Genomic DNA, 14,565 nt, shown 5'->3' on the forward strand with positions numbered 1-14,565 from the left:
AGCCTCATCTTTTTCCAGTGCTGTAGCTGTTCCCCCTGGCAAGTTCCAGCTGCATTCAAAGTACTCAAATAAGATGGTCTGATAAGGTTGCCTTGTCTCTTAGGTTTTTACTTCTTTATAGGAAGAAATGTTTGAATGGTATTTAGGAGAAATAATTACGCAGGGAGTACAAAATATATTTCTTACTGGTGTTTCTTCCCTCCCTGCAACCTGTTTTCATGCTATGGGTCAGGACTTAACAGCTCTCAAGAGTGTCTGGCTGAATAGTGGCAGGCTTCTGAATCTCAAATCAAGTGCTCTTCAAAGCACCTTACTTCACTTGAGATAAAAACTAGAGGCAGGTTTTTTCTATCTGGCCTATTCATCAAGTATAATCTACTGAATTGTTGACATTTCTAAACACTAAAGGGATTTTAAAGATCTTATTGCTCTAAAGAGACTTACTTGTAGTACAGAATAAAGAAGTGAAATGAAAAAAATACTGACACATGAAAAGTACAAAACGAAATAACTGAAAGCTGAAAGCAAATAGCTATAATTTGACATCTAGTTTCTTTACAAAACACATTTTTGATGTAGGAATCTGCTCAAATGCTCAACCCTCCCCCTAACTTTCTGATAAATAGCAATGTTTATTTTAATCAAAAATTAGTCACAGAAGTCTTGCGTTTAATGTGATACCAGTTTCTGTCATTCATATTTAATATATTTGTTTTCATTCACACTGAGACCTACAGTCTGAAACAGAGTTGTTTAAAAAGAAATTAGTGTGACCTGTCTTTTAACCTTTCCCCTTCTCATTCTGTGTTTAAAGTTCCTTAAAAGCAGGAGTTTCCCAAAGGGTGGGCAGAATGACTGCTTGCTCACCAATGCAACTTTTCTCTCCTTTTAATGAGTAATATCAATCACTGAATAAAAATGTGAGTTTTCCTAGCAAAAACAGGTTGAGTCAATATTACAGAGATTAAATTACACTTCAGGGGTTTCTGAAGTCCAAAGATTATTTGGAAGTAACACTACAAAAGGCTTTGTTACCTGGAGTTTGAAAGTGTAGCTCTGAGTCACGGGGGATTAGTGCTGCAGAGATATTGCAATATGAATTATGTAATGTCTGCATCCTTACCTGGGAGTTACAGGAACTGAACATAATTCAGTGGCAGCTTCATGATAGCAGAAATATCTTTTTTTTTCCCTCTTCTGGCCTGCTTTTTGCCATAGCATGAATTGTCTCCCCGTGGCATTTGCCCCTGCAGAGCTGAAGTTTCTAGCTTATAAAAATCAGCAAAAATAAACTGGTCATCTGTTTGTAAATGTGCAGAGTTTTGTAAAGCAGCAATACATTTATCTTTCTAAATGTATTCTTATCTTTTTAAAACAGAGGTTAGTAGCAGTAGTTTGCACTTACATGGCCCTTTTACATCTCTCTCTCACTGTTTTAAAGTGATTGAATAATTTGTGTTCTTCCACACATAATAATCCTGCAAAGCAGGCCCAGAAAAATACCTGTAGCAAAGAAGAGCTTGTCCATGCATGAAAAGCAAAATAATGGGAAAAAAAAAAAAAAAGCCCCAGAAAATTAGCCTGCTTCAAAAAGCTATTAAATTGTTCCTATCCCTGAAGCTTTACAAATGTGATAATTGTTGTGTTCTGGTGGTGCAATATGTTTCTGCAGCAAGCTGAGGAGCAAGCCCTGGTGTCTGGAGGAGGGAGCAGGGCTGTGGAGCTGGGCAGGGCATCCTCCCTGTGGGCAGCCTGTGCTCCAGGTCTGAGTGCCCAGAAATGCTTCCCAGCCCTGCTGGGCTGCCTAGCAAGGCAAAACTTGTAATTCCAGCTGACTTGAAAAAGTAAATACGCAGCACAGGGCTGTTCCTGCTATAAAACAATAACCCCCCCACCCCTCCCCAGCTAACATTTACTTTTTCAGTTGGCAAAGCACCATTGAAATGCGCTTGTAATGGAGACTTGCCAGTGTGGGTTAGCTGCCTTGGAGCAGAGCCTTTCTGTGAAGGGGTTCTGTGAACTGGGTGATTTTATCAAGAGGCAGAATACATTTGATCAGTTATTTGGTGCAGTTGCACAAGGGTGTTCATGACTTTTCTGAAACGTGACAGGAGCTGAGGCAGAAGCCTGGTAAATTTCAGAGAACTTTACCAGATAGTTTTGGATGCAAACTCAAACATTTGCCGAGGATTTCAATTTAGCTGAAATTTTCAAGGGTGACAGTAAGGCTGTAATCCTGGAACAGATGCTTCTGCTCTGAATGCTGTTCCTCCCTCCTGCCCACATCCACAGCTTTTGTTTGCACACACAGTGCCTCGAACACTCCTCAGGCTTTCCCAGCAGAGAGCCTCAAGTTGTTGTAGAGCATCGTGGGCATCACCAGCAGCTCTGGAGCATTTCCAGTGAGCCATCTGTGGTGTGATAGGAAATGTGTGCTCCGTGGCAGGCTGCAGTGCCATTCAGAGAGGGAGCAGACACACTGCAGGCACTGATTCCATGAGGAGCTTCACAGAGTTGTGGGACTGAATTCCTCCCCTTGACCTTTTAGACTGGGAGGTAAGAGTTTGGTTTGAGGGAGTCATCAGGTTTGCTGAACAACCAGCAGATATGGACAAGCACTTGCAAGGAGGATTCATCCCTCCCTGGTTTGTAATGTGGGATGTTGGGCTGAGTGGCTGACTTGTAGGCAGCTGCAATTAGGTTGAATGAATCCATCAGGGAAGAGGATGTGACATGAACATCAGCATCCACCCGGGCTGTCCTGAGAGCCCTGCAATTACCCAGCCTGGCATCACTGCTCTTACGTAAGCCCAGGGAGGGCATATTCAGCAAAAAGAGCGCATCCACAGGAGAAATGCCCTTGCTTTGGACGCAGATGGTACCATCAGACTCATGAGCTACTGCTTGAATTTACAACGGTGTTTCCTTTCAGGATTTAGACAGTATATTCCAATCTCAACAATATATTCTCAATCTCATGCCTAGATTATGTAACTAGGTTATATTAACTCCTGGCTTCCATCTTTCCCTTTCTTCACTCCATCTTTTTTTCAGCCCTTTGTCACTTCATTTCTTTCCCTATGGCTGTGGTCTTTCACTCACTTTTCTGAACATTACATTTTCAGTTAGAAAGTTAGAAGGGAAAAAAAACCCTTTAATAAAGCATTAATACAGTATTTATAAATCATTACACTTTCCTTCTGCCTTGATAATTTGTTGTTTTCCTTTTTACCCATTTTGTGCATTCAGGCCATAAACTCTTCAAGACAGAGACATTCTTTCCATTTGTGCCTGATAAGAGCTGTATCAATATTGCTATTGTGTGCTGTGTAAGTATTTAGTCCAGTTCTGCTTGTGAGATTACCAAAGTTTTCTCTGAATTTTGGGTCAGACAAGCAGTTGAACACCTGCAGTCCTTGGGCAGCCTATAACCATTCCTGATGGATCCAGCCCTTTTTATAAGCTTCCTCATGATCCAGAGACTGCAGCTAGAACACAAAGGACCTGTATTTTTATCTTCCACTTGAGTCCCTTCACATGTAACAAATCCACATGTTGGAATTTTTCTTGGGATGAGTTTGTTTGGACAATTGTCTGTACATTCCTAACACTGAAAATAATGACTGGAGCATCCATAAACCCACCCATCTCTACCCAGTCTGCAACTGGAACTTCTTCAGCCACCCAAAATACCCCAGGGATGCATTTTTACACAAACATGTACAGAATTGAATTGTATTGGTACAAGCAAATATCTCTGAACAGCAGCCAGTGTTATAAAACCAAGCTTTAAATTCAGACTCAGGAATCCAGATTTCTGGTCAGAAAACAGAAACAGGGCCATGTGGCACATCCAAACAAATCAGCAGAGTTTGAAGTGAGTTCTCCTGGATATTATCATACCCCTTCTGTAAAGCAGATACACTGAAAAGTGAATCAGTGTTCTGAAATGTTAAATGGATTTTTGCAAAACCTATCATTAAAGGAAGTAGGTTTATTAGTGACTTTTAATTTTGCCACGTGTCCTTAAAAATGCTGCTCAAACAATCTGTTTGTGCTATTGGAAACCCACACTAAAACATCACTGTTCTGTAAGTGAAGTGAAAGTCAGACTTGCCCTGGTTTTACTTTACATTCTCTAAGTGGGGGAAAACAGGAGTTTTAGAATTGTGTTCAGATGTTCTCAGTAGTACTATCTATCCTTTAGCAGACAGACTTATGCAGGTACAAGTTTATTTCTCAGTTATTCTTACTGGAAGCCTTCTCTCAACACCTGGTGTTAACAATAGTTAACACCATGATGGCTTGGGTTGTGCTTCAACCTGAAAAAAAATAAATAAATAGGACTTGCATACGGTAGATGTTATTTTAACATGAGTTTTAACATGAGTTGATATGGTTGTTTCTTATAAGTCAAGCACAGTTACTTAAAATGTAGAAAAATTTTAGAAAGCTCTTTCTAAAAGTCAAGTCTTTTGTTCTTTCAGGCCAGTTTAGAAATTGTAGAAATGCAAATTTAGAAAATGTAGTTTAGAAAATTCCTGTGATCTAAAAATGGTGGTGTAGTGTCAATGAATATAGCAGAACAGGAAGAAGCTGAGATCATGTCCATTATACAGAAAAATAGTTACCAACTGTTTTGTCTCCTGAATTTGTTAAAATACTGAGCCCATTGTAACATGAACCTGAAGGATCCATAGTGAATGGTTTAAGAAGAGTTTGTGTAAGACTGAAATGCAGCTATGAGAGAATAGTTTGGCTCCATTCTCTCCACAAGATAAATGTTGTTGGTTGTGAGACCCCATGATTATTTGTGAGCCAAATTTGACAGCAGCCATATGATTTCTGCCTGACACAGGCCTAGGCCAGTTGGAATGACTTTTCCGTTCCTGTTAATGTCTTCAGTGGCCAAGTGCTTATTGTTTAGTCATTTTTGAGAAGTGAACTTCTATTAACTCAGAAGTTATTGCTGTGTGGCAGCAATAAAATTTTTGTATCTTTTCATTACAATGTTTTGGCATGTAAGCATTTACAAAGTTATGTCAATATAAGTGATATGTCACTCCAGGAGACCACATGTCCTATAAAAGAGCATTAATTTCATCAGAATACAGATATCTGGTGCCCCTCAACTTGGGGGCTTGGCAAGAGAAGTAGCCAAAACTTGGTAGTAACCTCCATGTCAAATATCTGAGAAAAACCATTCTCTCTAGAAGAAATTTAGTCTTGTACCTGCACATCTTTGTGTTTACATTAAGCCCAAAGGTATAAATTACTACTGGTAATTAAAAGTTAGGTGACAATAAATAGGCATGAAGGGGAAAAACATCATGCAAACATCTGTCTTGTGGGGGCTTTATGGGATGGGGAGAGTTCTGCTTCAAAGAGAAGTGAGTAGGATGCAAAGCTCCCCAACTAAGAGTCTGCATCTTTCATTTTCCCAGCATTCCTAAAATTCTTCTCCGCACCCCCCTCTTCCCCCCGAACCAAATCCCTTCGGCTTTGGTGACTTCAGTCTTCATGGAGTTGTAGCAAATGGAAGTAGAAGGGATCTGGAGAGGTCATTAACCCATCTCCCTGCCCCAAGGCAGGGCTGCAGCCATACTACACTAATCAGCTGCTTTTTTTGCCTTTTTTTTTTTTTTTTTTTTTTTTGGTCAAAGACCCAACTAAATGCATTGTAAAGATTTTTGGGAAGGTTGGGCCCAACTGTTAAAGCTTCGTGTAACTGTTAACAGAGTCACAAAGCTGACTGCAGTGAAATTACTAAATTACTTTAATATGAATCAAATTAAGGACAAACTATCACCTCATTTTTAATGAGATTCAGTGATTTTGCAACTTTTTGGGTTGGTTTTTTTTACTGCAATATTACACTTAAAATGGGTATGAAAATATAATAATGATTTTGGAGTAATAGACAGAATTACTTGGGGTTTAGATTTGTGCCAATACACATATATGTGCTTATCACATTATTGCTAAAAAATTGTTGTATTTTTCATTGCTTAAAGCATTTTACAGACTGTGTGATTTTTGTAGCCCTCTCTAAACCAATCCCCTTTGATAAAGTAGGATACACTGGCAAAACGACTAGCTAGTATTTTTGTATAGTAGTTTTTATTTTAAATTATGAATAAATATAATTTAATAAATACTATTTAAAATTACATTATATTAATAAAATTAATTGTTTAAATTAATTACATATATATTATTTAATACATAATATTTATTTAATAAACAAATAATTTAAATAATTATTTAAAAATAAATAACGAATAAATAACGAATAATAAATACTATTTAATTAATAAATAAACCAAACATAGCAGCCCGCTGGAAGTTCCTGGAATAGCCGTGATGTGGATCTTTGCATCCCAGAAAACCATCAGTGAGCATTTGATCCTCTGTGCTGGGACTGGACTCACTGTGTCCCTTCTGAGCTGTCCTTTAACATCATCTCATCTTCCACTTCTGCCTTTCCCCCCCGCCCCTTGAGAACAAATAAAGTAATTAGAAGTTTTCTTCAGGCAGAGGGAGGAGCAGACACAAAGTATGTCATAAGTTTTGTCTAAACTGTTTTCCTTTGGTAATGCATGCCCTAAAGCTGTGTGCTTAGCTGGCTTCAGTGTAATTGTTCCTACCCTGCAAAGCTTTCCTGAGTGCCCAAAACAGCACCAAACTCCCACCAAGCCCCTTCCCCAGCTGTGCCCTGCTCCAGCATTTCCTTTTTCTTCAGCCACTGAATGAAAATTAAGAGTCTGATCCTGAAGATCCCGAGTTTAAACCTTCCTGACAGCCTCTGTGGGTGAAAATATTGTGTGATCATGTAATTGAACACACTGCAAGAATGCAGATACACAATTAGCTATACACAAAGGAAGTTTACTCCAGCATTCCCTAGTATTTCATTGATAAGCTTTCCTTTCCTTTGATAAACTGATAAATACCCTAGTATTTCACTGATAAACTTTCCTTTCCTTTTATAAAATGATAAATACTCTAATGTTTCATTGATAAACTTTACTTTCCTTTTATGAACTGATAAATACCCTAGTATTTCACTGATAACCTTTCCTTTGATGAATTGATGAATACTCTAGTATTTGACTGATAAACTCTACTTTCCTTTGATAAAATTATAAATATCCAAGTATTTCATTGATAAATTTTCCTTTCCTTTGATAAAATGATAAATACTCCAATATCTCACTGATAAACTTTCCTTTCCTTTGATAAAATTATAAATACTCTAATATTTCACTGATAAACTTTCCTTTCCTTTGATAAACAGATAAAACTATAAATATCCTAATATTTCACTGGTAAACTTTACTTTCCTTTTATAAACTGATAAATACCCTAGTATTTCAATGATAAACTTTCCTTTCCCTTGATAAATGGATAAATACCCTAGTATCTCACTGATAAACTTTCCTTTCCTATGATAAAATGATAAATACCCCAGTATTTCACTGATAAACTTTCCTTTCCTTGGATAAACTGATAAATACCCCAGTATTTCACTGGCAAACTTTCCTTTCCTTTGATAAAATAATAAATACCCCAGTATTTCACTGACAAACTTTCCTTTCCGTTGATAAACTGATAAATACCCCAGTATTTCACTGATAAATTTTACCTTCCTTTCTAAGAAGTTATCCCAAGGAGGGTGATTGTAGGATCCTATTTTCACTTGCACATTTACTTTTGCCACTTTATGACCATTTTGCCTTAAAATACTGTTGTCCTGCCATCTTGCTCTCAGCTACAGAAAATTTTGTGGTTCTGGAAAATTTCAGTAAAAATGTGAAATTATTTAAATTAATTGTGTATCTAGCATTTCTGCCGTGGATGGGTTTTTGCTGCCCTGTGAAAACCCACCTGTTTGGCACACTCAGTGCATAAAAATTGATTCTTCTGCAGGTGTTTACCTGCTTTTAGGAGCAGGGGAGCTGTGCCCACATTTTGGGCTGGGGAGAGGGGCAGGAAGCAGGAATGGGGAGGACACATCCAGAATGGGTGAGAAGAGGAGGAGGAGAACAAAGCAGGGGATTGTTGGATGTTCTGGAAAAGCAAGTCCTAACAGCCTCAGATTCTGTTTCTGAAACTGGGAGATACCTTTTGCCATGTGTTTTATGTGCCTCGACTCCCTGCCTCCGAAATGGAGGCAACTTTGCTGCCTTGTCTCACAAGAATATTAGAAAAATAACACAGTTGGTATTTGTGAGCACAAGGAGGGCAAGGAAGGGGAGCCTGGTGCTGAGTTTGAACCCAGGAACAGGAGCAGGGGCTGGAAACAGGGGCAGGAGAAATGCAGGGATGTCAGGGACAGGAATGAAGAGCTTGGGTGCAGAAAGCTGAGACTGAGGAGTGCAGATAACCAGAGAAGGGACATTTTTGGCATGAAAAGCAGTTGTGGGATGGAAAGCCTGGGCAAGGATTGGGATTGCCAATGTGAGCAAAGTCATCCTGATTCTTACCAGGCTGATCAGAGAAAGAGAGCTTGAAAGGGATGGGGGTCAGAGCCTCGGAAATAGCAGAGAAGCATGTCCACCAGAAAACATTTTGTGTTTAGCTGGGGCTTGAAATGGGATTGATTCTCTCTGGTCAGCAAATATCTGTGAAAATGTGGTGCTGGTGTTCCAGAAGGATCACAGCCTGTTCATACCAATCATTGTATTATCACTGCCTTAGCTCAAGTGACCAAAATGTCCCTATTGGTACCAAAGATAAAGGCCAGTTGCTTAACCTGTAGATGTCTGTATAGTGCCATGCAATGAATTTCCTCTTTGTTTGTGGCCTAACATTTAGAATATTTTTTAATGGTGTTAATATATTTAGGATTATTTTCAGTCCTGTATATGGGCACACAGAAAACTTCTCCACACAGAAAACATAAGGAATGATATTTTGAAATTCCCTTGCAGGCTTTGTTCACAGGGAACATGTGTATGTCCAGTGGTTCTGATCTTAATGACAGGATAATATTCTGCTGTTTTCAATGGGCTCTGGTGTGGTTTGTTGTTCAGAATAGGTTAAGGATTAATGTGGTGTATGCAGTGAAATGTGCTTCCTGGAGAACCAGCAATTTTTTAGTAATGTTTGAAAGTTGGGATTGTAGAGGGATGGATTGTAGAGGAAAGGATTGCAGGAGGAATGGTGTCATAATTAAAACATGGAAGGTACGGTGTGTGTCTCTGCCAGTAGCACTGAACTTCTGTGTGGTCATGTTGCTTCAACACAGCATTTTTGTTTCAGTGCTTTTATTTCATGTCTCTTGCTTTCTGAGTGCCAGACTTGGGGGTTCTTGGAGAAATACTAAGCACCCAGCTGCAAATGAAGTTAGTATTTGAACATGTGGAATTCTGTAAAATGCTAAACATTCTGGAAAAGCAAGTCCTAACTGCCTGAGATTCTGTTTCTGAAATTAGTAGATACCTTTTGCTGTGTGTTTCATGTGCCTCAATTCCCTGCCTCTGAAATGGAGGTAACTTTGCTGCCTTCCCTCCCAAGAATATCAGGAAAATAACACAGCTGGTATTTGTGAAGCATTCAAGTGCTATATACTGACATGTGCTATTGAAAAGCCATTCTGTCTGCAGAACAAGGCTTGAATAGTGTACAATAAATATGTCAGAAAAGCTCAGAGTAAACAGTGACAAGAAAATAAAATACTGGCTAGCCAGTCACTAAAGGAATAGCCAGTCCCTAAATGAGCACTGTGCATCCTCCTCACTGAAGAAGATGAGGAAATTCTGTATCATAACAAATACACCTGTAAAAGCCTAACTCACTCCCAGCATCCAATCTAAGGATCTTGAATCTTTTACTTTTCCCATCTAAATCTTTGCAAATTTGCAGGCATTCTTCTGTCTGTTTTCTGAAATAGACAGTATTATAGTAGTATATATTCTAAAAGTATATATTTATTTATTTGCATTTATTTATATTGAAAATATAGTATTATAGATAGAAGTATATATTTTAAAGTATATTTTTTATATATATACTATTATAGTAGTATATTTCTAAAAGTGTATCTATATAATATATATTTTATATATATATATTATAATTATATTATAATTACACATATTGTATATATTATGTACATAATTATATCCATTATAAATATTATAATATTGGTATATGTATACACTATTATAGTAGTATATATTCTAAAAGTATATTTATCTATATATAAAAATGTAATAGTTATATATAATAATTATGTATATTGTATATATTATATATATTATTATATCCATATTATAATAATGGATATAATATATCCACTATATATATTATAGTATATATATACACTATATATATATATTCACTATATATATATATACACTATTATATATACACTATTATAGTATATATTCTAAAAGTATATTTATATATATATTACATATTTATATACTATTATAGTAGTATATATTCTAAAAGTGTATATATATCTATTATAATTACATATGTTGTATATATTATTATATATACATATATAATATCTATTGTAAATGTTATATACATTATTATATACTATATTATTATTGTATATATAATTATATCCACTACATATATTATAGTAATGGTGTATATATACACACTATTATATTAGTATATATTCTAAAAGTATATATTTATTTATATTTAAAATGTAGTAGTAGATATTCTAAAATGATGTATTTATTTTAGAATAAATATAGCAAATGAACACAGTGCCGACATGAAAGATGTTTTGTTTTCTGAGCCCACTTTGAAGTCCAGGGCAGCATGGCAGGGTTTGCAGGGGTTCCCTGTCTGTGATATTCAGTCCGGGATATTTAGTCCCTGAGTGAGATGAGTTTGCTGGGTCTTGGTTCTGTTTGCTCCTCATCACAGAGATGCCAGCAGGGAATGGGGGAAGGTTGGATTCCTTCACTTGTCTCTCCACCTCCCACATCCCCCTGCCCACAGCAAAGTACTGTGCACTTTTTTAGAAAGAACATGTGACTGAGAGATCTGCCAAGTGCTGCCCTGTACTTCCCAGCTTCTCCTTCTCTGCTTTGCAGTGCTTCCATCCCCTCCCACAGCATCCAAGTGGTACCTTGGCTTTTCCCAGCGCACCTTTTGCTCAGCAGCCAGAGGAGAAAGGCTCGTGCCCTGTGTGGATGTGTTGAGGCAGAAATGAGGCAGCATCATCAGCCACAGCCAGGTTTAACCTGCTTTGGAGTAAGGGGAGAGCTGTGGGTGAAGGATTCTCTGCCTCAGCACTGGTTTAATGCAGCTGAAATTCAGAGCTGCAGTTGCTGTGTGGTGTTTGCAGGTGTGTGGGTTGTGCTTCACAGACAAAATGCTGCCAGTAAATGCACACCTCTCTCCTATTCCAGCACTGGGCTGTGGCATCTCACCCTGCACACAAGCTTTCCTGCTCCTCATGCATTACTTTCTGCATTTCCTTCCCTTGGAGAAAAATAACGGCGCAGTTCTTCTCCCAGTGCTGCCCACAGCCAGGAGTGGCCAGTGATGGGAAGCCCTTGGGAGCATCTCTCAAGTTACACCCAGCTGCACAGTCTCAGAGCCAGCAAGGAATTCTGCAGTCAGCTCACCGAAAATTCAAAGATTTCCTGTGCTTTTTAATCTAATTCTTATGTTACAGAAGTATTGAAGAAAGGGAAGCTGTGTTTAGGGGTGATAAAAGCAAAACTGTGGCAAAGCTGAGGATAAGGATAGTCCACAGAGCCTCCTAATTCAGTTTTGCAGCCCCTGCTGTTCTCCTGTTCCCTTCAGAAGCGTGTGCATTTTAAAGGAACCACCCAGTTTAGCCTTTGCCTACTAAATCTTTCAAGAAATATGCTCCTTCCATGATACCAGTTTCATGAATTATTGCACTGTGCAGAGGATGCTCAACTGTCTCATCTGACCCAGCTTGGGTCCAAAAGCAGGCCACTCATTAGGCAAGTAAAGCCTCAGTTTTACGTTAATTTTCACCTCACTTTACAAAAGCTAAATGGTAATGTCATGTCTTTTATACATCTCCCTCAGAGGGAGGGTGGAAATATTTTTGTCATAGCTGAAAAATAAGGTTTTCTTGTGCAAGGACCATGTGCTTGTGGGCAGCCACGTGACCTCCGTCTCTGTTTCCCCATCTGTAAACTGGATTTAATGTTCCTACAACTCACTGGGGAGGGCAGGCTTTGATTAATATGTATGATTGCCTTCTACAAATGCAACTACTGTCACTGCTTGGTTTTATTAGCCACTATCAGTAGAATATGAGGAGGAAACATGCAGCAGAATAATGTGCAACCAGGGTGAGCCCTCTGCATCTTTTGACCATCATATAATTTATTTTCAGACTCTTGTCGCCGTGTGTGCATATTTAAAATAAAACTGTACTTACACTGCAGGGCTATAGAAATCAAATAACTTGGTGCAGAGGTTGACATGCAGATGAAACATTGGTTTTTAAAGGGAAAATGCCCGTGGATGTATTTAGATACCTTGAACAAATTTGTATTTTGTTTAGGAAATTTTCATGAGGAAAAAAATCTGTTCAAATTTGCAGTATCCAATATGTGGAAAACACGAGCCTGATCTTTGCAGAAACTGTGACGCACAGTCAAGAAAGCAGCAATGACATTTAAAACGTTGTGCCTTTAATATGTCAAATATAAATTCTTCATATCATTCCTGTTGTGTTGAGGTTTTCAAAATACAAGTATTTGGAACATGAGGAGAATATTATGGTAGATAAGTCTAGAAGAGCGTCGGGGAAGCGCTTTATTTGTGTGAGTAAACACGGCTCAGTCGGGGAAAAGACAGCATTTCCAAATGCGCCATGCAAAACGAATTCATCTCTTTTTTTTTTTTTTTTTTTTTTCTCTGTCCATGTTTTTCTCTCTTTCCTCCCTCTCTCTCCCCTCCTGGAACCCTCCTGCCACAGCGGCTGCATTTGCCTCCAGACTTGTCAGACACAGTGAGCCGCGCGAGCAAACAGGATCTGGCAGGATCCGCCGAACTGCTGAGCTCAGGATGTGGCGCCATGGCCATCGGCAAGAAGCACCTGGACTTCTAGTGATTTCTGCTTAGCAGCCTCACTCACATTCAGCTGACACCCTCATTAGGAGTGTTAATGACTTATATAAATATTTTTCTTAATGATTTGACCCAGCAGTCTTTAAAAATACGTGTTGTCATATGATGCCTTCCTTTTTTTCCTTTTTTTTTTTTCCTTTTTTTTTTGTGTGTGTTCTCTTTCTTTGTACTAAATTTGGTCTCGTTTGGATTTTGCTTTTCTGTTCTGTTGGGTCCTGCCATTGTTCTGCTCCCTTGGAAGCAGGTAGTATTTTGTTCCTTTAATTAAAATACAAAAATTGCGATTACCCTTTCTTTTTTTTTTTTTATATTGAAAATAAAGGGACGTTTTTCCCAAAAGAATTTTTTATATACTTACATATAATATTTTATATGAATAATGAGTTTATTGAAATAAAGGAATGGAACTAAGCAATTCCTTGTCATGTGTTATTCAAACAGCAAACTACACATTTTTAAAAAACATGCATTTCTGTAATTGAAACACCATTCTTAAATTTCAGGAAATCACTACCTCATTTTATTAAATATGTAATAATAAATTTATAATACGTAAGATAGTTTTTATTCTAATAGGCCAGTAATTGAGGATAGGGTTGTTTAAATCAGAATATATTATAGATAATTACTTTGCCTTATGGCTTACTACATGGATTAAAATGCACTTGAATGGAATTTCCTAGCCAGAGAGGAAAGAATTTATTTCCTTATGTAGTTCAAAACAGTAATCCTAAACAATTGAAGTCAGCACTATGAAATTATGTCAACAGACATAATTCAAGATGGAAATTCAAACCGACAGCTACATTAATGCTGGGAAACCAGAAGAGTGCACTGGAGCTGGGGGAAGGATGTCACAGAGAGCTGGTCTAAAGCAGGGCAGAATACACAAGTAATTCAGCCTTTTGTACCCTCAGATATACAATTTGTGAGCTCCTAACTGTTCTCCATGTATCCCTGTGTCTCTCTCATCAAACAAAGGAACAGTGAAGCAAAGCTGACCTGGGAATTAAAGTGGTTTGCATTCTTTCTTCTGAGGCTGACTTCCATTTTGAAAGGTAATATCTTCTTCTCTGCAGAACTTCCAAGCCACCCAGCTGTAAGATTGCATTACAGCTTCAAAATTTAGTCTTTATAATAGTGTATTACATGGCTGGAGTGAAATTGAGTCTTCAAAGAACATGTTAATAGGATGCAATAATGGTAACATATTTTGATGGGTTTGGAAAACCAAGACTTGGGAAGTGGTTTGCTTTTTTTTTTTCCCCCTCTGCAATCCAGGTTCTTCTTTATTTTTTTCTTGACAACGCTGTGTAAAACAAAGACATAGCTTTTAAAACTGTCTAACTAATATGATGAATGTCAATCACTTTAAAAACTCCACTGTAGCATAAACACATACTGTATACAGCTTTTATTCTGAATTAGAATAATTGAATCAATGACAGTGATTTGCCAGGATGTCAAATCTATCCA

The 14,565-nt window shown here is 37.8% G+C and overlaps 1 protein-coding gene across 1 annotated transcript in view; it reads left to right on the plus strand.

Moving 5' to 3' along the window:
• The window catches only part of ELP4 (elongator acetyltransferase complex subunit 4), a 139,470-nt gene extending 126,033 nt beyond the window's left edge, over window positions 1–13,437 (plus strand). The window contains exon 10 of the mRNA XM_030948634.1: window positions 12,938–13,437. Coding sequence (XP_030804494.1) covers window positions 12,938–13,069 — 132 coding nt within the window. The 3' untranslated portion in view covers window positions 13,070–13,437. The remainder of the gene's footprint in view (window positions 1–12,937) is intronic.
• Window positions 13,438–14,565: the final 1,128 nt, after the last annotated feature.

This window comes from Camarhynchus parvulus, chromosome 5 (genome assembly GCF_901933205.1).
Source record: "Camarhynchus parvulus chromosome 5, STF_HiC, whole genome shotgun sequence".
Lineage (NCBI taxonomy): Eukaryota > Metazoa > Chordata > Aves > Passeriformes > Thraupidae > Camarhynchus > Camarhynchus parvulus.